Raw genomic sequence first — 23174 nt, forward strand, 5'->3', positions numbered from 1 at the left:
AAATTAAGGAGATATTTAATGCAAAATCGTATTAGTTAGACAAAAGATTATCTTATTCTTTTCTGAACTGACAGTTCAGTGGTCCTTACTGACAGTTCTGAGCCACGTTTCCATATTTTATTATTTTTGAGATCTTTTAGGAGAGAAATAAATCGAAAAATAGTGAATTTCTTACAGGGCCCCAAAATGAGCTCCGTTTTTCCCTAATGAGAGCTTTTGCATATTTACTCATTGGTGATGATAAATGATTCTAGCCTTTGCACCAAATGACCTTTGGCTTTTTCTCTAACCATATCTAAAGTCAATTTATCCAACAAGGCTGAACAAAAGAACCCTAAAATCTACTCTAATATGATATCCTTGTGAGATCTAACAAGATCAAAGAACACACCCACATCTGCTTTGATACCGTTGTTAGATCTGACAAGATCAAAGAACACACACACACATGCAACGGAGCAAAGGGGTGGAGGTGTGTAGAATAGGAAAGAGAGATGTGAAGCTTTCCACTAGTACAAATGAGAAAGTACTAATGAGCAGCACCCTTGAACAAGGTGAAAGAGCAACCTTGAACAAGGTGAACGATTGCTTATATACTATGTGACCCTAAGGTGTCCGTTCACACCTAGATGTCCGGAGAGAAAACCCAAGAGGAAAAAATACACCCAGTGAAGGATATGGGTGGCAGCACCCAGTGAAGGATATGGGTGGCCTCACATGCAGTGCTACTTGTAAATAGCTGTTGTGATATTAAGGAGGATCGTTTCCTTCTTCCATTGATGTTTTAAAGGTTGAGCAAGCTCTAGGAGAAGCTTCTCTCGATCAAATTCCAATATTCATGATTATAGAAGAAAAGACAAAAAGAGAGGTTTGATGTTCATGAGGGATTAATTACACATGGGCTTAAGTAGTGGCTGTGGTTTCGTAAGTTACAGTGAAGTTGGCCAAGCTGGGGCAGCTAAAGCTTCAAGAGCTCAGCGCAATGCTTCTTCACTGCAGAGCTAGAGTTGCTCTGCAAGAGAAGAAGCAATCTTGCGGGCAGGCAAGGAATCCTACAATTGAGAGGATATTGGTGGGCGCTCCCCATCAGAATTACTACACTTGCATGTCGATCGGTATTACATCTAAGATTACGATCATGATCACTAGGGATGTGTGCACGATTACGATCATAATTATCGTGCTTCTGGTCGTGCATGAACATGGCTAGCAATATTAATACTGCATATAATATGCACTTGTCCGAGGCTTTCATCAGAACCGCAGTGAGATTAGAGACGGTGGTGGGTGTGGTTATCAGATCAGTACTGCGGGGGCCTTGTAGTCCGCCGTGATCAGCAGAGCACATCTTGTACATAACCTCTTATGCAATCTCACAAAGCTGTGTGTTTAAGCTCGGTAGAAGGTCCACCATAGTAGAAACAAAGCCCTTGTCGATGACCCATCTCTCCATATAATCCTTATTGTCAGAAGAGACGTTGATCACCATTTCCTTCAATAAAATCAACCCTTCGCCCATTGTAGATCTCTCTTGTAGAAAACATTTCAACCCAGACTCCACCCTAGACTCAAATGTCATTAACCCACTTGCACCCACTATCGAAGCCAAAAGCTTCGCTGCATTCCTCCCTGCCTCTACCTCGCCATGGTGAAGGAAATCAAACAACCTGCTGCCTGCAGTCATCGCCTCCCCTAACTCCTCTGCTCTTAAATCCAGGCTTAATTGCGCCAGAATAGAGATTAGCTCCAAACTAATCTCCTCTTTAACATCAGGCTTCTTTAACATAGACACTAATAAGGCACACCACCCTGCTTGATCATATTGCACCATAAATCTTCTCTTAATCAACTGGCTTTGGCTCAAAATGATCCCTCTGATCTCTCTTAATTTATCAGCACTCTCAAAAGTAGTAGATAGTTGAAAAGCGTTCACAAGCCCTTGTAGTACTTCTTCGTCTTGCTCCTGCTGCTTATTTGACCACTCTCTAATTAAGCGCCTAAGTATGTGATTAGGTGTAAATGAGAGATCAAAGAGCTGTTGCATTGTGATTGGGCAAGTCCTGTGACCTGCATCCAACCATTTCTGTATGCTCTTTCCATCATAGGTATGTCCACTATGAAGAGTAACAGGATCCAAAGTAGTCTCAGGAACTCGAGATTATTTTCATAGCCCGAGATTACTTTTACAGCAGAGCACTTAGGTGTCTGTTTCGTTAAGTAATCTCGGGCTGTGAAAGTAATCTCACGTTCTCGAGATTACTTTCACAGACCGAGATTACTTTATACAACTCTGTAGTTTCGGTCAATAAACATAATTAGCAGAAGAGTTAATAGTTGACATTACTTCACAATAGAGGTAATAGTGTGGTCAGTAAACATAATACGCATCCACTTTAATACAAACATATTGTGATCACTTGCTGGCATAAGAGTACTGTGAGAGTACTTAAATCTCCTACAAAAGATGTTGAATCTCATATAGAAGATGTAGAAAGTCATAAATTGTATGTGGAAACTCAATGACCATCTCTTTTACAACACTTATGGGAAAATATAAAACTCAAAACCATAACCTGCGTTTGACAAGATTACATGAGCCATGACTCATGCAAAGGTTGCAAAATCTCAAGCACTGAAGATGTCGAATCTCACATAGAAGATGTAGAATGTCATAAATAAGATGTGGAGTCTCAATGACTCTCTTTTACAATACTTATGGAAGAATATAAAACCCAAAACCATAACTTGCGTTTGACAAGATTACACGAGCCATGACTCATACAAAAGTTGCAAAATCTCATACAAAAGATGTCGAATCTCACATAGAAGATGTAGAATGTCATAAATAAGATGTGGAATCTCAATGACCGTCTCTTTTACAACACTTATGGAAGAATATAAAACCTAAAACTATAACTTGCGTTTGACAAGATTACACGAGCCATGACTCATACAAAAGTTGTAAAATCTCATACAAAAGATGTCAAATCTCACATAGAAGATGTAGAATGTCATAAATAAGATGTGGAATCTCAATGATCATACAAAAGATATAGAATCTCATACAAGCACCCACATCATCATCTAGCAACATATGAGAGTCTCATCTACTGCCGCATGGCCGTCTCCAACATACAAGTTTGGATCCAGGATCGGAGGCCATCCTTCAATGTTTGTACATCCGCATGTGCAAACCAAGCTGTTGAAAGCTGAATACAATATATCAAGAAGGTAAATACATATGATAAATTATCCATAAAACTAAAGAACATAGAGAGATAAACTAACCACCATGAAACTAAAAAAAATAGAGATAAAAGCTTATATCCAATTTCTAGGCGTGGAATATTGTAATCCGACCTTGATAAATTATCTTCTTTCTATCTTGGGGTCGAGTAGGCAAGAAATACTCCCACGGACCTTAGCGGCATCCAAGAGATTAGGCTCCTGTGAGCACCCAGGAATGTTATCCTTCCGTGTTTGAAATACTACAACCCATCTACTCGGGCTGTAATCTTAGGGATGTGCCCCTCGCAGTCCACCACTCCCCATACGTGCAAACTGCCTGAGAGGGACTCCCCGCTACCCTTGAGTTCTTGTAATACGGCCGAACTAATTTAAGGGCTGTTGATATCACGTATCACAATCCTAGCTGGTGAGGGACCCTGCATCAAGACTTATCAAGTCTTCGAAATGGGACGCATGCACAGACCATTCTCAGTGAGGTGGGATAACTACACCCTTTCTTCCTCGAGGAAGCATTTTTTTCCCTCGCTCGTAACAGTGATCACAACCCTCGGCCACTCCCCTTAATCTAATTTTTTTTTATTTGTTAAGCTAAGGAAGGGAGTGAGGTAGACCTTTAATATCCTATCATTGGTTTGAACTCATGGTGCTATCCATATTTACCTAGAAGAGGGACGTGGTAGGACTAAATCGTACTGCCCGTCTCGGGGGATGCATTACTAAGAAACCCTATGTATTACGTGCATTCAAGGGGTATTAAAAAAACCTCTTATCTATAAAATTTTCATGAATAAAATGACTCTTTTTTCTTTACGGACTTATGAGTTTTTATAAAATCGATTAAAAAAACCCCTTCTGTACATATATATATTTCTATAAATTTATCTTAAAGTTTTGAATTAAAAAACTCCTTCATTTGAACTCACGTGCTATACGTAAACCCCCTGAACTGCCCGCTCGAAGTGTCATGCTATGCCACTTGATGTTTGAAGATTGAATAGGCAGGAAGACATGGTCGAGCTAATAAGACATGAAGGAATAGATAACGTTTATGTTGGTGGGCCAGCGCAGGACTTCAGTACTTTCGTCCTTTTAGATAGGAGCATGCACCGTAGTACCCGGTCATTGTTTAATCGATAGATTGGCATAAGTAAAACCTCCTTAATTTAGTAAATGAAGCTTCTACTCGTAGTCTACGCCCCCTCTAAGCTATCTGTTCCGTGCTGGAAACCCTAGGTCAAGAGGAGTCAATATTGGTTCTTCAGTAAACTCCCAATGAAGATAAGGATTCGATCGAGGCACGCTGGGTTTAGTTGCGACCATGCCCCGCAGGGATGGACCATGGGTAAGGGGCGGTTTGCGGTGAGGACCTGTTCAGGCCTTTCTCATGAATCATTTGTTTACCCTCCTGTCCGGGCCTAGGCTCTGACCTGTTCAGGCCTCCATATCCATCGACGGATGGTTATCTTTCTCTTGTGTCATAATTGAGCTTGCGCTCCCTCCTATACTTTTCTTTGTTATCTGTAGGATTATATAGTTAATTATAGGGGGAGTACAGAGTGTGCTCACCTCTGGTGTTGATAAGTCCACTGCCAGAATTGGTGACCAGTTAAATTGGCTCGTAGAGTACAGAATATAGAACAGTAGGATGTACACGAATACTAAGGCAACTGGGGTCAAGGGGAGGGACAGAAATGACCTTGAAAGGGTTTTAGATGCATAATTGACGCCAAATATGCTTGTGCGCAAGCCCCTATCCTATACTATTCTAGGTGGAATTTTACTCTTTGTAGTTGTAAAGGATAAAGATAAAGCTGACGGTATGAAAGAAAGCAAGCCATAGGGATAGGCAGAGGACGTTGTAGGTGTAAGGCAACGAGAAGGAAAAACTACCAGGTCCTATGACTAATCTTTTGACGACACATTGGCTAACGGTTCCAAATAGAACCCTACTCTGCAAAGCAATGGCCAAGTAAACGAGTATCAAGGGAGTGAGAAAACTCAAAAATCCCTTTATGATGGTGAATTGGCGTGTTTGCTCTTTTACAGTGTCTATCTAAGACCCATCGGAGGGGGTAATTGAGGATGTGCATGGGAAAGTATACAAGGGTGCGAATGGACCCCAGAATGAAGTACATATAGAGTTCATGCATAACGTTGTGAGGCGATGAGCAACAATCGGGTTATGCTCCTCTCTGTCAACACTCAACCCTTAAAATATTTGAGAGGAACACCCTAGGACTCTTTGCTAAATCCCAAACGACCAATGACCCACAAAAGTTGAACCAACATAACCCTCTCCAAAAAATTTCACATTGTTCAAGTATCCCAAAGAAGTGGATATGGTAAATGCTTGATATTGGGTAGATGCACACCCAACTAACAAATAGCCCCACTGACACACTTGGATGGAATTATAAAAACCACAACCCTGAGCCGCCTTATACCAAAAACACTATGAGAATAATGGACAATAAATGTATCACCATGTTCATCCCAAAAACCCCATGAGAATAGTGGACAACAAATGTATCACCATGTTCATCCCAAAAAAACAAACCCTCTTGATATGTAGTAAGAAAAAATTGGTTTTATACAATTAACCACTATTGGTTATTATCAAGAAATAGGTACATGGTGTTTCCTTACAAAGAGTTACAAGATGTCCATCTAAAATCAGTTGCTATCCACCTCTTCCTCCTCCACTAACTCTGCATCTATGACCGAGTCTGAAAGATCTCAAGCAATATGTACATTAGTTAAGCCTACTGGTAGCTGAAGTATGACAAACCACTCATAAAATCAGTATGAAAAGACCCACAATGCTCAAGCGAAAACCCACTGTTGATATTTCTTGCAGTCTTGGTTTTAAAACAAGTGATAGGATCATGGTGCTAATCTTTTTATCACCTCCATAGCATATAATTTTTTAATGGTTACAAGTTGTGAGTATTCAATGGGATATGTCTCTAGCCTATGCTAGACTCTTCACTCCTTGGGATTGATCTTGCTCTATTATCTCAAAACCTACTACTAATGATGCCCATACATGAATATGTTAAGAGAGTACACACACCCAATATCCCACACATACATACTGGGATAGGATGAGGCTTACAAGGTTTTGAATAAACAAAGTAGCACCATGATGATTCAAGGGTTCAATCTTCCCAACAAAAGTAAGCCAATGCTATAATTGATACAAGATACAAAATTCAAATTATTCATTCATTAGAGTCATGATGGAAGACCCAACAATCATAGCAGTCATGATCAAAAGTGGAAGGAAAGGTTTGTGTTTTTTAGGTAATTTTAGAAAGAAAAATCTAGAATAATGAAGTTCTAAAAACATTCAAAATTTGGAGTGCTAGATAAAGACTACTCAAGGCTCCCACATGTGGTCTCATCAAACCTATCATATAAAACCCCATGTTGGCATTACAAGGAGATAAAATTTGTCCCAACTTTACACACCCAGCTCATACTTGACTTGTACATAGAGTAAGGCAAGATGCAAATGATTTATCTTGTAATTTTCGCCCATAATGGTTGTACAAGGATGATCCCCTTTGTGTCTTCCTTCCAACAGCATGTCAATATGGGTGAGGTTCCTCACAAGCATGAAACTTTCCAAGTATCATGATCAAAGAACACCACAAGTTCATCTTGCCAAAGTTCTTTGAAAAAACAAAGATGATATCATCACATAGTAACACCAAAAGATACCTTGATAGGCAAACTAGCCTACCCTTCTGAATCTTCAAGCCTTCAAGCTTAGCATGATAACATCATGATTTCATGGTGATTGAGGCAACCTGATCTCTACAAGAAGAACTCCATTGTGAGTAGACAGCTTCCTCTCATTTTTAGCTTCCAAAAACTACATACTCAGCCAACCTTGCTATCTCCTTTTATAGCTGTTCCTCCTTCATGGTTAGAATTAGCAAGAGGAGGTAGTCACTAAGTCTCTTGGGAAGAGAGAGCATTAGGAATAGTATTTTGTTAGATACCCGTAACACCGCTACGGGCGTTACCACCACAGGAGGGGACAACCTTTGGCTCACCACCCAGCCATAGAGGAAGAATGAGGATTGCCCCTCACCCCCCAGGCTATATAGTGTGTGGCCTGCCGTCCACACTAGCCTGGCCGCCCATGACTCCGCATGGGCGTCCTTTCCTACTGAACCCCGGACATGGCCATCCGGTCGGTCACACAGGCGGCGTTACAGCCTACGTGACATTACCCCCCCCTTAAGAAGAGTTTTCATCCTCAAAAACAAACTGGGGAAACCTTTTGGAAATTGCACTACGGTGTTCCCAGGTAGCTACCTCCTCATCCCTATCTGTCCATTTAACAAGTACCTCCAGGTATACTTTATGTCGGGTTTGTCTGTCACGATACTGTAGAATCTTTTCAGGTTCATGTGGTATCTTTGGTGGCTCTATCAAGTCCACCAAAATCTCTGGAGAAACTGCGTTCTCTAACCCGTGAACTGATTTCTTCAGTTTACTGACATGGAAGACAGGATGGACTTGAGAACTCTCCGGTAACTCAAGTTTATATGCTACGTCCCCAATCTTCTTAAGGATTTTAAAAGGACCACAATATCTCGGAGAAAGTTTATCACACTTTCCTGTTTTCATGGTTTCTGACTGCGCAGGAACCTTGAGGAATACAAAGTCACCTTCTGCAAAGGTCACCTTTCTACGTCCTTTATCCGCATAAGTTTTAGCGCGATCCTGAGCGCTACGAATGCTCTCACGTGTGGCTCTCAGCATATCATTCATATCTTCAAGGAAATCCTTGACAGATTGAATCTTCTCCTTTTCTAGGCCTACAGCCATCGGAGATCTCGGCCGGCTAGAATCCATACGTTAACATGAATGGTGTAAATCCAGTCGTCGTCACGCTGAATGCTTGGAGCTGTTATAAGCAAACTCCAATATGGGCAAATATTCTTCCCAATTTGATTGCTTCTTACTTACATAAGAACGCAACATATCCTCGAGTATTTGGTTAACCCTTTCTGTTTGACCATCAGACTCCGGATGATCTGCCGTACTCATACTCAGAGTAGTATCTAACTTTTTGAAGACTTCCCTCCAAAAATGACTGTTGAACTTTCTATCTCTATCCGACACTATATCTGCGACGGCGGGCAGGCCATATAGCTTGTAGAGATGTTCAATAAAGAGTTTTGCCAACTCTGGCGTTTTAACAGTTTTCTTCGTGGCGATAAACTTTTCCATTTTAGTTAACCTGTCCACTACCACCCACACCGAGTCATTCCCTCGACTCGTCTTGGGTAAACGCGTACAGCACGCCAGACCTCTGTAAAAGATAGATCGTGATCACATAAACCACGTAGTGACTCCAAGAAATCATTCTTGAAGAATGAGAAACTAAGTTCATTAATCTGTGGCATGCGACTAAATGCATCTGCCACCACGTTATACTTACCTTTCTGGTAACGTATCTGAAGGTCAAACTCTTGTAGAATCTCCGCCCACCGAGCTTTTCTACCCTTCAGTTCATTTTGACTTGAAAGCCATTTCATACTTTCATGGTTTGTCCGGACCTCAAAAGTAGCACCATATAAATAGTGTCTTCACTTTTTCAGTGCATGAACTATCGCTAGTAACTCTCGCTCATAAGCCGAGTAGTTACGCTGCGCACAATCTAACTTTTTACTCTCAAATGCAATTGGGCGTCCCCTTTGCATAAGTACGGCCCCAATGGCCTCATTACTAGCGTCTGTTTCCAAAACAAACGGCTCATTTGGATCGACAATAGTCAAAATAGGTGCAGCTGCTCTACGGTCACCTTGAGCTTATCAAAGCTCTTCTACTAGGCTTCCCCCCAACTAATGTTTTTAGTCTTTGACCGTAATTGGTCAGTCATCAACGGGACTGCGATCTTCGCGTACTCCCACACATTGTCGGTAGAACCCCGACATGCCAAGAAAAATCTGTAGTTCCTCGAGATTCTTCGGCGCTGGCTATTTAAGAATAGCCTCTACTTTCTCTGGCTCCATCCGCGTACCATCGGCGGATATAATATGGCCAAGGTAGTGAATTTCTGTTTCAAAAAATTCACATTTGCTCTTCTTTGCAAATAGTTTGTGCTTTCGCAACAACTCGAACACTAGACGCAAATGCTCTATGTGTTCTTTTTTCTGTGTCTTACTGTACACAAGAATATCATCTAGGAAAACTACTACAAATTTTCCCAGATATGGACGTAAAATACTGTCCATTAGCGTTATAAACGTCGCTGGAGCATTGGTTAGCCCAAATGGCATAACCAAAAACTCAAAATGCCCGAAACGGGTCCTAAATGCTGTCTTCGCAACATCTTCTGCTTTTCTTCTAACCTGATGATACCCAGATCTCAGGTCTATTTTTGTAAAGTATCTCGATCCATAGAGTTGATCAAACAACTCATCCATGCATGGCATTGGATACTTATTCTTAATCGTTATCTGATTAAGAGCCCTATAGTCTATGCACATCCGCATAGTTCCGTCTTTCTTCTTTACCAGAAGAATAGGCGATGCCCACGTAGGCCGATATAAGGCTTTGTTCAAATATTCCGTTAATTGTTTTTCCACCTCCTGTGCCTCGGAGTGGCTTGATCTATAAGCAGGTTTGCTTATAGGTTTTGATCCTGGCATAACTTTGATGCCATGGTCTACTTCTCTAGATGGTGGTAAACCATCTGGTGAATCATCAGGAAAAACATCCTGAAATTCCTCTAATAAATTCATTAAAGTATCTACGTACTTTTTCTTTAATGTCTCATTCACCTTGGATTTTTTCTTGTTTGAATCACATGCATGCCAAACAGGGTTTTCAAACAGTGGGTCTCGTCCAAGGCTATCTTGTTTTCCTTGTTTGTCTACGCAAACATCATTTATCGTTTCATCTACAGAAACAGAATTCAAAAGAGGGTAACAAGCATATACCTCTGTTATCTGGTCTCTGCGGACCGCTGTACACAGCTCCATGGAGGTAATAAGTGGTGTGGCAGGGACAGTACGGTCGCCCTGCAGGGTAATGACTCTACCTCCGTGCTCAAAACATAGCGTATTATGTAAGTAATTCCGAGCTAGACTAGGGCCCAAGCCATACAGCCACTCCCTGCCTAGATATACGTGTGCTCTGGCTAAGTGCATGACCTGAAAGTCAAGCGGAGCCTCGTAGTCCTGCATAGATAATGGGACCCCCAATACTACGGTATTCCATACCATTTTGTCATATCCGTTGGCTAGGCCAACAGTATACTCATGATCACTCCGGGTCTCAGTCAACCCCAACTTCTTGACTAACGAGTAGTTCAAGAAGTTGTGGCTAGCTCCTTCATCAATAAAAACTGTGACTCTACGGCCACCTATGGTGCCATACATGCGCACCATGTCATGCGGACCTACAATAGGCTACCACATCACTAGTGTCACTGAACAAGCGTGATGCTCATCACAATGACACACTGTCACCTTTCTGAACTCTGCGGAACTGAGAGGGAGTCTCTGCACTGTATGCAACTGCCTAGAAGATTTACCATCTTTTTTGGGCTCATTTTGCCACTCGTGCTGGCTTTAAGCTTTGGACACTCAGCCTTTGTGTGCCCTACTTCATTGCAATTAAAGCAGCGATTTTCCTTTCGCACTTTAATATACTGCTCTTTCTTTTGTTTCACAGTCTCTTTTCTTCTTGGATGGTCGCGGTTCTTTAGACCACTGACCACCCTGTCCTTCCTGGTCCGTCCTATCCCCTTGTTTATCACTGCGGAACCCTTTTCTTTTGAGCCCTGACCTCCTCTTTTCACTACCCTCGGCCCTGCTAGAACCACCACGCGCACTACGGCGCTTGATGTCATTAAATATCTGTGTATACTTAATTGCCTCTGCTAAGTCTTTAGGCTGTAAGGGCTCTATGTACTCAAGGTAATCATCTTTGAGACCTCTTTTAAAGCCTCATAATGTCTAGAATGCATCGATTCCCTTTAACTTGAGTACTATCTCCCTGTAGTCTGAGATGTACTGAGTTAGGGATTTGTTCTCCATTGAGCACTTGTCCCATAACTCCCGGCTTCTCTCTGCCTCATTAACAGGCAAAAATTCTTTTCAAAACATCGTTTCAAATTCCGTCCAAGTGACAGGGCGAGTTGTCAAACTCATCCACCACTTGTACGCTTTGCCGGTTAATGAGAGGCTAGCCTTACGGTCTATATCCGGCTAGGCTGCTGTCGCAGCGCGTGCAAATCTGACCACTTCGCTAGAAACATATTGACCGAGACCTTGTTTCTCTCCTTCTCCTTGCCACCAAAACTCGGCGGTTTTAAGTCTTTTAATAACGACAAAGCTGTCGCTTCTACGGACGACCCCGGAGGTGCATCGGCCTGTACTCCTGTAACCACTAGCGAGGCTACGCTCACCCGTGCCGCAGGAGCTCGGCTACCTCGAGGAGTCGGAGTACTAGCCGAGGCGGCTGTCAGTGCATCTAACTATGTGGAGATTCTCTGTAACATCGTGACTAAATCAGCCTGGACTTTATCCATATTGTTTAGTTTGGCATTAAGATATTTAAACAGTCCACTAGAGAGCTCCGTCTCTGTCAGGACATCAGCAGGGACCAATAGGTCATAATCATCGTCGTCATAATCCAAGAGGTCCTCCTCGGTCCCCTCGGGGCGACGTCGGTGTTCATGTCCTCTGGCTCGTCGGCCAGAAAGGGGTCATCTGCCAATGCGGCCGCTGCGGGCTCTGGGTCCTAAAGGAGGAGTCAATAGATGAGGAGGGCACTGGCGGATCAACGAGCGCACTCCAGACCGAACAACAATCGGGCGTGTACGGCCTGAGAATTTGGTCGGGGTCAACAAACCCGTGACCGAGGATAAGAGACCGGAAAAACCTAGAGAAGTAGAAGGCGGTGGGGACACACTACGCCTAGCAGACATCTTTAATTCTTGCAAAAAACAATGCGAGAACTCGGAAATTACTAAAAAAGAATGCTAAGAAAATGAGCAATGGTGGAGAGAGAATAGTCACCCCCCTTTACGGTTGCCTGTCGATTTGTGTTTCCTGTGAGCCTCTACAAGCGTTGCTAATCCGGGATGCTCCGATCCACGAGAAAAATTGCTTGCAACTCATAAAAAATTTAATTCGCTCGGGAAGTTGTGCCTGAAAAACTCGGATTATCCCTCGTGTGCTGGGATTATTCCTCCCTAGCCGAGAGAGAGAGGTCCGTATGAATTTACTTCATTTTTTAATTGTATTAAAAATGAACAATTAAAATAAAAAAATAAATGATATTTATTTATTTATTATTCTTTTTCCTTCTCCTCCTAGCCGCCTGCTGCGCTAGTGGTTGCCGCCGCCCTGGCTGGTCGCTTGGGCTGGCCGCCCGCCTGGCCGTCCGTTGGCATGGCCGCCTAGGCTGGCCACCCGCTAGGCTGCCTGCCTGCCTAGGCGCCGCCGTGGGGCTGGTCTTTGCCCCCCCCCCGTTTGACGGCACTGCACGCCCACAAAGGAGAATTCTTCAGCAACAACAGAGGTCGAAGGAAAGCTGAAGCCCTTGAGCTTTTCCTCTCCCTGCTGTGGCTAGCTTTTCTACTCTTTTGTTATGGTGGGCGCTTGTGTTCACTGTAATTTTCAGCTGAACTGAAGGATTCTTCTCTCACATCAGCTATGGAGGATGCGGTGCAGAACCTTCCAGGGCCGGCCTGCTCTCTTTTAGGAGCTTATCAGTATCATGAAGCCACTATGTCCTTTCGCAACGTTTATTGTGTAAAGATTTCTCTTGGGAAGGCAGAGCTCCTTGGGAAACCCCTTTCCCTGAAGATGCCCACTCCCTATGCCTTTACGACCCACAAACCCAGGCATGACACCATCACCCACTGCAGTGTTGCCACAACCGAGCAAGTCCCCCCCTCAGACGGTGCACATGGGCTCTTTGCCCCACCTCAAACGGCGCAATGCTATGATTTTTCAGCATTCTCTCGTCCGTATTGGGTCGTGGGGTTGGTCTTCGCCCCCCCCAAACAGTAGACAAACGTTGCCTAACCAGGTGACTTCTCTACCAAACGAAAAATATACTCGCAGATAAGCTTCGACAACATAGGAAAAAAAACAAAACAAAAATTGCTTACCTGCGTTTTGCTTGCTGTGTGTGACAGGGAGAGAGAGAGAGAGAGAGAGAGAGAGAGAGAGAGAGAGAGTTCTTCCCTTCAAAAATGTCTTGGCCGCCTCCCTCCACACACTCCATCGTGGAGATAAGGATGAGGAGATGAATGGTTGAAAACCATTGAGTGGGCTTTGGTCACGCGCGGACTCTGACGACCCCATCGAATCGACGCTCTGATACCAGTGTTAGATACCCGTAACACCGCTACGGGCGTTACCATAGGAGGGGACGGCTTCTGGCTCACCACCCAGCCATAGAGGAAGAATGACGATTGCCCCTCACCCCCAGGCTATCTGGTGTGTGGCCTGCCACCCACACTAGCCTGGCCGCCCATGACTCCGCATGGGCGTCCTCTCCCACTGAACCCCGGACATGGCCATCCAGTCTGCCCGTCGGTCACAGGCGTTACAGCCTACGTGACATATTTGTGATGAATTATCAACTCACCTATGCCCACAACATGGAGTATTCAGCACAACTACGCTTAGCCAAGCTTGCAACCACGAAATGGCGTGCTTCATGACTATCACGTGTCCACCTTCTCTACACTGCTATCCACATACATATATCATTGTATGGCCTCCATAGCTAGCTCTAGCTTACCAGTCAAACGGCTCATATGAGATTATCAGAATCACCTACGTGCCCAGCAATGATGTCCATGATGTTGAGATGTCAAGCTCAACATGATCTGACACTCACGAGGTGCATGCATGATCGTTCGACATTTACATCACAGGTGGGTTTGGTAGCTGGCACTGACATATCTTCACAAGAGATTCTACAGCTAGACAACACCGACTAGTCCACACCTACCCACTCCTCTTAGCGTGTTCACATTATGGACCACTTGTATATACTCTATTATGTGTGTTAGTCACTTTCTCTTCCTTGTAGACCTCTTGCATGAAGAAGGAGAAGAATTTTCAGCCTCTTACCTTTTGTGTTCTCTTCTAGGGTTTGTGTGAGTGTGTGTGTGTGCTTGCAAGAGCTCAAGCTCTCTTCTCCCTTGCATCTTTTCATGGTATCAGATCCTAGTTTCATGCTAAGGGCTGAGCGGCAAGCAAGAGAAGCACAAGAAGCGGTACGAGGGTAAGAGCTTCATCTACTCTTCCCTCTTTGTGTTGGCTACTACACACTTGTCGTCGAGAGCTCTTGGGAAGGCACCGGCAAACGAACTCTAATTAAGGACCTTTCTTTGCAGGAGAGAATCTACAAGGCAACTATATTGTTTGTTGGACATAAAATTTAGGTCAAAAATGCATTTCGAGCGCGTCTGGGCCTCCATTTTTTAGTTCGCAGGTGTTCATAGGCACAACCGAGTAAGTTTCAATTTTCTGTAGAACTCTCCTTTTTGAAACTGCAGGAAGGGCAATTGGTTATGTAGACACTATGTGTACTGCAAAGAAATATTAAAGTTTCCATTGGGTGTATGTATGTAAAGTGAGGTGACAGTTTGGGTGCAGTATAGTACCGTTGTGCAGAGAATACAACAGTTTGTGTGGGTCAAACAAGAGTGCTGTTTTGGTTAAATTTGTGTTGCAGACAAAATGTTCAATGATGGAATAAACCAGATTGTTGCAGAGAAGCTTGACAAGAACAAATTCCATGCTTGGAGGTCTGGATTGATAAATTTCCTGATACGAAAAGGTTACGAGGACTACATTGAAGCTGAACATGAGGAGGCACCAGAGATACCAGAGATTAATCCAACTGTTTGTAGCAGATGTAAAAGAATTCAAGGATTGGAATCAAGGAGCAAGTAAAGTCATGCATTGGATTTCTATTAGCATACAAGACACTATTATTGGGCATATACAGGATGCCAAGTCACCTAAGGAGGCATGGGATACCTTAGTGAAGCTATATGTAACTAACACCAAGGCATGAAAGATTTAGTTAAAGAATGACCTTCATACTTTGGAGAAGAAAAATATGTTCGTGAATGATTATGCCTTGAATATCAAGGGCATTGTGGAATCCCTTACATCTATTGGTGTTTCTGTTGATGATGATGCTAAGGTGGAAGTGTGTCTACGTGGTCTCGAGCCACAAAACAAGCTGTTAAGATGTCTATTCAAACTCGAGAGAACATTCCCAACTTCACAGATTTGGTCTCAATGTTGATTATTGAGAAGAGAAGAATTTGGGTGAAGATCAACAGTCTTCACAAAACAAAAATAGTTCACAGGCCTTCTACATGAGTTCAGGTAGAGGAGGTCATGGACATGGCCAAGGTGGTGGCCGAATAGGTAATCAGAATTATGATTAGCAGGTAGCAGCAGTCCTAGGATTCACAACAACAACAACACACAGGTGGAAGAGGCCAGTTTAGAGGCAAGGGGAGTCAATGAGATTGTGGTAATTGGCAATGGAAGCATAATGATACATGAGCTTGTTTTTACTATGGTGAGCTTGGACATGTGCAGGCAAATTGCTATAAGAAGCTGTTTTTACTATGGTAAGCTTGGACATGTGCAGGCAGATTACCATAATGATACACGAGGCTGTTTTTACTATGGTAAGCCCGGACATGTGTAGGCAGATTGCTATAAGAAGCAAAGTGACATGCAAAATAGAAAAGTGGAGCAAAACAACTATGAGTCCTCTAGCAAAAATAATGAGGATAATGAGAGGTTGTTTGTTATGCAACATGTAGTCAATGTTATGTCTAGAAATGATGTAGCAGCATGCATGTAAGGATGATGTATGGTATGTTGATTCAGGTGCTTCGAACCACATGACGTCATGGTGAGTGGTTCAGAGAAATGAAGAGTCTTGAAAGACCACGTTTTGTTGAATCAAGGGATGACATTGCTCATCTGATTGCCCCTGTTGGAGATGTGCCGTTGTCTCTCCAGGATGGTCAGGTGAAGTACCTTGTAGATGTACTTCATGTTCCAAACATTACAAAGAATTTGGTTTCTGTTGGCCAAATGATTGAGCAGGGTTTGCAGGTCCAGTTTAAACCTGATGGTTGTTATGTAGAAGACTTTAAAGATAAGTGCAAGTTGGTTTGCGAAAGGCAATAGAGTGGCCATAATGTTTACAAAGATAAGTAAATATGCCTGAAGAAGTGAGTGCTGCAATGTTTGCAAATGGTTCAGGAGTTATTGCAGATACAAACATTTGGCATAAGATAATTGGGTATGTAAATGTGCAAAGAATGAAGTCTATGCAGATTAAAGAAATTGTGACAAGGCTGCCTAAGTTTAAAGTTGAAGGGATGCAAAAAGGATGTGAAGCATGTCAATTTGGAAAGCAAACAAAGAATGTATTTCCACATAAGAGAAATGTGAGCAAGAATGTACTAGATGTTATGCATTCAGATGTATGGGGTCTTGCTTGCTGCGAAGACTATGTCTATGGGTGGTTGCACGTACTACGTAACATTCATTGATGACCAGATGAGGAAAGTGTGGGTGTATTTCATGAAGGAGAAGAGTGAAGTGCACTCATTTTCAAAATTTGAGAGTGATGGCTGAAAAATAGACATGAAAGCATGTGAAGTGCCTATGGAGGGGGAGAATACTCCTCCAATAAGTTCTCTAAATTCTTGCGAAAGAATGGCATTTAGAGATAATTTACATGTAGATACACTTCACACCAAAATGGAGTTGCTGAGCGAAAAAATAGGCACATTATAGAGATAGCACGAGCATTAATGGGCAGAGAAGAATATACTACATAGCTATTGGGCTGAGGCTGTGTCTATAATAGCTTATATCATGAACAGAACTCCTACTGCAGCCATACATGATGTAATGCCAGAGGATAAGTTTACTGGGCAGGAAACTTGATTTGTCTCACTTAAATTTTTTTGGATGTATTGCATATGTACATGTGCCGGATGAGCTACGTACCAAGCTAGATCCAAAGGCAAAACAATGTGTATTTATTGGGTATTCCTTTGATGGAGTAAAAGGGATACAGATGCTATAATCCTGCTACATATGAATTGAGGGTAAGCACGGTGTGTGATGTTTTGTGGAAACCTCAAACTCAACTTGTACATGTGTACATGAGTGTTGTTCGTGTTGTGGTAAAGTCATGGGAGCACCCATTAACTCAGTGTGGGCGTTGTGGATGCGACAGTCAGGCTTCTAGCTTTGATGGAAGTGAATATACAGGAAAAAGATGAAATTCTGGAGACACAGCTCGTCCGAAGCGTGTTATGCTGGAGATGGTGTTAGCCATTCGATTGTTTTTGTTTGTGTGCACGTCCTCAAAAAGTAAGTGGGCACTTGTATGCTGTATTTGGAATGTGTATGGAGGCATGGGCATTAAACACTGAGAGGGACGGTGTTACCTTGAGGAAGAGGAGTATGGAAAGCGTGGAGTTTTTTTAATGATTGATGGCCCAATGCAGCCATGGGCATTGGTGTGAAAAGAGATGTTATGGTGGCCATTTTCCAAATAAATAAAAATAAATAAAATAAAATAAGAAATGACTTTCTGGAAAGATGGCGTGGAAATTTGAGCTGCCGCCAGCGGGGTGCTTCTGGAAGCTGGTCGGCGCAGCTGGACGAAGAGAGGGGGCTTGTTGTTTAGAGAGGCGCAAGACAGAGGAGGGCCCGTGTGGTTTGGGTGGCTAGCTGTAGCCACAGACGCAAAGAGGCGTGTGTTTCTATGTGGCGAGCTGGAGACGCTGGGACGTGTGCAGCCATTGGAGCATGCAGGCGACGGCCTAGGAAGGTCGCCGAGAAGCAGTGGTTGTAGTAGCCATCGACGTGGTGAGTTAGGAAGGGGAGGACCTCACTGGGTTGTTGCGCGCAGGGGTGTGTAGTGGCTGGAGCAGCCGCCGCGGGTGATCCGGCTGGGAGCCGACGGGGAAGAGAGCCACGCTGGTGCTTGTGTGGTGGCTAGCTGCAGCCACGGGAGTACACAGACGTGAAGGGAAGTAGGACGTGTTGTTTGAGTGGAAGGGAGGCCTCGAGCGTAGCAGGAGGCTGCAGAGAAGGCCTCGACTGGCAGGTGCTATTGGTGTAGCGAGCGAAGGCAAAAACAGCTGGCAAGGTCAGGCGCAGCTGCAAGATAAAGCGAAGAGCCGGGGAGCGCATAGAAGTGGCAGGCCGACTGTGTGAGGTTGGCTGAAGGAGCCGACGTGTGGGAGCTTGTGGGAGCTAGTGGAAGCTGGTGTGAAAGGTGCCAGTTGTAAGGTGACGGGCTGGAGACAGCGAAAAGGGTGAGATGACCGCCTGGTGTTGTTTAAAGGAGCTTTGTGTTACAGCTGCAGCGAGAGAAAACACGGGTGAGGTGCTCTTACAAGTTGACACCTTGTGGTTTGAGATGGGCTGGTGGTAGTTGCAGTGGAAGCAGCTGTTGCAGGCTTGTGCGAGACGAAGGACTGGCAGCGTGCTGGTAGTGTAGCAGAGAGGACTTCAGCTAAGGTACAGAGCAGAGAATGAAGAAGGCTGCTGCTGCAGAAAAGCAAAGGAGCGAAGGGATTTGGAGCGACCAGGAGCTGGAGAGGGCTGATTGCGAGCGGGTGCTTGATGAAGCTGGTGTCTAGGATATTTTGGGATATCCACCTCTGTAAAGGTCAAGGTCTTTTCTGAAATATAAGTCCTGTTCATGCTCTTTGGTCCGGTGTTCTGGTGTGTTTGCATGCGTGTGTGGAAGTGTGGCATGCTATAAGGGTGTAAACAGCTTTACCGCTTCCGTGCCATCACTTTTTGGTGCCTCCACAGAGGAGCAGATTTCCTTTGGTTTTTGAAAGAGAATAGGGCTGTGTGAAGAAAGTTTTGGAAATGGCTCAGGATTTTCCGGAGTATTGGGGATTGCCACAGGAAAATGCAACCAGGTTTTTGGAGAAAATGGAATTTACAGCTTTGATGAAAGACAGGGCAAGCCCGGAGATCCTTTCTCAGATTTTGACTTATTGCTTGCAAGGTGATGCAAAAGCATGGCTACAGATATTTGTGACTGCACACAGAAATGCTCATCAACAGGATCCTGAGTACCGTGTAGTCAGAGCTGCCTTTTTGGCACAGTTTGTCCATGTGAAGAGTCCGAATGAAGTGTGGAAGGAGTTGTGTAACATTCAGCAGAAAGATGGTCAAGATGTGGATTAGTATCTGATAGAGTTTGGTAGACTGTGGAGTCTATGGTGTGAGGCTCTGATTCCTGAAGTACCCCCGCACATGATAAAGAGGGAGCGGTTTGTGGCTGGTCTGGAGCCAACGATCCGTCTGAAGGTGGAGCTGAAGAACCTGGATAGCTTTGAGGAGGCTGTCAGAGTTGCTCGTGAGAAGGAGTGGAAGGTGAAGCGTCTGAGGCAGTTGGGAATACAGGAAGAGCCGAAGAGGTTTGTGAAGATGCCAGAGATTGAGAGTATGCATCCTGGAAGAAAAGCTGCTGTTGTTCCTAAACAGGAGGATTCTTTGAAGAGGGAGGTTCATGATGCAGTGGAGCTCATGAAGTCTTTAAGCTTGAATTGGATAGAGTCTGCAGGAAGAGGAAGAGGCATAGGTGATATGGAAAAGAAGACTGATGCATCATGTGGTTTTGAAAGGAATTCAGCAGATATTGGAAGAGGGAAAGGGTATCCGTGTGATGTGCAATGCCGGAATTGTAATGAGTGGGGTCATATCAGTCCACAATGTGAGAGATCAGCCAAAGCTAATGGTGGCATATATCAATTGTCTTTGGGAATGAGTGATAGGGTGATGGGTCCTAATATGCAGGTGAAGGAAGTAATTCAGCCCAATGTTTGTGAAGCCCATAAGGTCACATTTGCAGAGCAGGATATAGGACAGATTAATTTGTTGGGAATGGAGAAGGGTGAGGTTTCTAGAATCAGCCTTGAAGAGCTTACATGAGGTGAGGAGGAGAAGGATGAGGTTATTGATGGTGCTGTGGATTGTGAAAGTGATGCTAAAGCTGTGGAGCCTGATGAGTTTGAGTATGGATATGACTTGGATGATCTCTTTGATTCAGAGAAGAGTAATGACTTGCAGGTGCCAGTACTTCAGCCAGTCAAGGTAGAGTGTGATGATCAAGGTATTACTAGTGGAGATGCTGTGGATGAAGTGCATATGGATGATCCGGGTGATGAGTTGGATATAGCAGCCTGTGAGAGTGTGGATGATGAGCTGGACAGTGTACTGGATAGTGCACTAGATGATCTATTGGAGTTGGCTTCCTTGGAGAAGAATGCTTGCATGCCAGTTGTGCAGCAGGAAAGGAGTGATGGTGTGACTGATGGTGAGCTGGTGGATGCTCCTTTGGTTGATGGTGTGATGGATTCTGGATGTGCGGTTGCTGATCATAAGGTGTGTGTTCCTTATCATGCCCAAGAGAATGAGTTGGTGGTTGTGAGCGGTGAGGATGCATGTGAGGCTATTGTTGTTGGTCAGGGGGACCAAGATGCTTTGCTTGGGAGTTTGGGGAGCTTAGACTTGGTAGGGATGCCTGTACAAGATGTGGAGAATCTTGCAGGATCGCCAATGGTCTTGAAGCTGGAGAAACTGTAGGAAAGCAACAATGATGAGTCTACAGTGCACGAAGTTGCTGTGTGTGATGTTGATGGGTTGAAGGGAAATGGGTGTATGAAGAACACACCACATGTGGATGCTCAGCATATGGATGAGCGGTTTGGTTATAGTTCGAGTCTGGCAAGTTGCCCAGAGGAAGGGTTGGAAGCAAGTGATGTGGGTGGCAAATTGAGTGACCATGAGATGGGAGTTGATGATGAGATGTCTGTTATTTCGGCATATGATTATGAGTGGGAGTCAGATGTGTTAGAGGGGAGTGAAGGTGAGGAGTGGTGGTCTCCATCACAAGGTTATGTGAGCTGGTATGGAGGAGGAGATACAAGGGAATACATTGAGGATGCCGTATGTGAAGAAGCAAGGGGGTTGCTGAAACTGGAAGGCTATGATAGGGTGTATCAACGGTTGTTTGATGGAGAAAGATGCTTGAAGGGCTGGAAGGTAGATGCACCGAGGTTTCTGTTTGATCCAGGAGGATAAATGGTTTCTGTTTGTGCAGCTGTGCTGGACATAAATGTCTCAGCAGAAGAAAGGGGGTTGCTAAATATGTGTGATGTTTTGTGGAAACCTCAAACTCAACTTGTACATGTGTACATGAGTGTTGTTCGTGTTGTGGTAAAGTCATGGGAGCACCCATTAACTCAGTGTGGGCGTTGTGGATGCGGCAGTCAGGCTTCTGGCTTTGATGGAAGTGAATATGCAGGAAAAAGATGAAATTCTGGAGACACAGCTCGTCCGGAGCGTGTTATGCTGGAGATGGTGTTAGCCATTCGATTGTTTTTGTTTGTGTGCACGTCCTCAAAAAGTAAGTGGGCACTCGTATGCTGTATTTGGAATGTGTATGGAGGCATGGGCATTAAACACTGAGAGGGCCAGTGTTACCTTGAGGAAGAGGAGTATGGAAAGCGTGGAGTTTTTTAATGATTGATGGCCCAATGCAGCCATGGGCATTCGTGTGAAAAGAGATGTTATGGTGGCCATTTTCCAAATAAATAAAAATAAATAAAATAAAATAAGAAATGACTTTCTGGAAAGATGGCGTGGAAGTTTGAGCTGCCGCCAGCGGGGTGCTTCTGGAAGCTGGTCGGCGCAGCTGGACGAAGAGAGGGGGCTTGTTGTTTAGAGAGGCGCAAGACAGAAGAGGGCCCGTGTGGTTTGGGTGGCTAGCTGTAGCCACAGACGCAAAAAGGCGTGTGTTTCTATTTGGCGAGCTGCAGACGCTGGGACGTGTGCAGCCATTGGAGCGTGCAGGCGACGGCCTAGGACGGTCGCCGAGAAGCAGTGGTTGCAGTAGCCATCGACGTGGTGAGTTAGGAAGGGGAGGACCTCACTGGGTTGCTGCGCAGGGGTGTGTAGTGGCTGGAGCAGCCGCGGGTGATCCGGCTGGGAGCCGACGGGGAAGAGAGCCGTGCTGGTGCTTGTGTGGTGGCTAGCTGCAGCCACGGGAGTACACAGACGTGAAGGGAAGTAGGACGTGTTGTTTGAGTGGAAGGGGGGCCTCGAGCGTAGCAGGAGGCTGCAGAGAAGGCCTCGACTGGCAGGTGCTACTGGTGTAGCGAGCGAAGGCAAAAACAGCTGGCAAGGTCAGGCGCGCAGCTGCAAGATAAAGCGAAGAGCTGGGGAGCGCATAGAAGTGGCAGGCCGACTGTGTGAGGTTGGCTGAAGGAGCCGACGTGTGGGAGCTTGTGGGAGCTAGTGGAAGCTGGTGTGAAAGGTGCCAGTTGTAAGGTGACGGGCTGGAGACAGCGAAAAGGGTGAGATGACCGCCTGGTGTTGTTTAAAGGAGCTTTGTGTTACAGCTGCAGCGAGAGAAAACACGGGTGAGGTGCTCTTACAAGTTGAAGCCTTGTGGTTTGAGATGGGCTGGTGGTAGTTGCAGTGGAAGCAGCTGCAGGCTTGTGCGAGACGAAGGATGGTGGTGTAGCAGAGAGGACTTCAGCTAAGGTACAGAGCAGAGAACGAAGAAGGCTGCTACAGAAAAGCAAAGGAGTGAAGGGATTTGGAGCGACCAGGAGCTGGAGAGGGCTGATTGCGAGCGGGTGCTTGATGAAGCTGGTGTCTGGGATATTTTGGGATATCCACCTCTGTAAAGGTCAAGGTCTTTTCTGAAATATAAGTCCTGTTCATGCTCTTTGGTCTGGTGTTCTGGTGTGTTTGCATGCGTGTGTGGAAGTGTGGCATGCTATAAGGGCGTAAACAGCTTTACCGCTTCCGTGCCAACAACGGATGTTGTATTTGATGAGATGATCA

The 23174-nt window shown here is 44.6% G+C and overlaps 1 protein-coding gene across 1 annotated transcript; it reads right to left on the minus strand.

Moving 5' to 3' along the window:
- Positions 1–1363: 1363 nt before the first annotated feature.
- On the minus strand, positions 1364–2044 carry LOC147608825 (U-box domain-containing protein 30-like). Its single transcript, XM_086788672.1, has one exon. It carries the CDS (start codon positions 2042–2044, stop codon positions 1364–1366), a length of 681 nt encoding a protein of 226 aa, XP_086644798.1.
- Between the last annotated feature and the right edge of the window lie 21130 nt (positions 2045–23174).

This window comes from Cibotium barometz, chromosome 52, assembly GCF_041138505.1.
Source record: "Cibotium barometz isolate CiBa-2024 chromosome 52, ASM4113850v1, whole genome shotgun sequence".
Taxonomy (NCBI): domain Eukaryota; kingdom Viridiplantae; phylum Streptophyta; class Polypodiopsida; order Cyatheales; family Cibotiaceae; genus Cibotium; species Cibotium barometz.

Coding starts and splice junctions, on each gene's coding strand:
- LOC147608825 (XM_086788672.1), bottom strand. CDS start 2,044: ATGCAACAGCTCTTTGATCTCTCATTTACACCTAATCACATACTTAGG.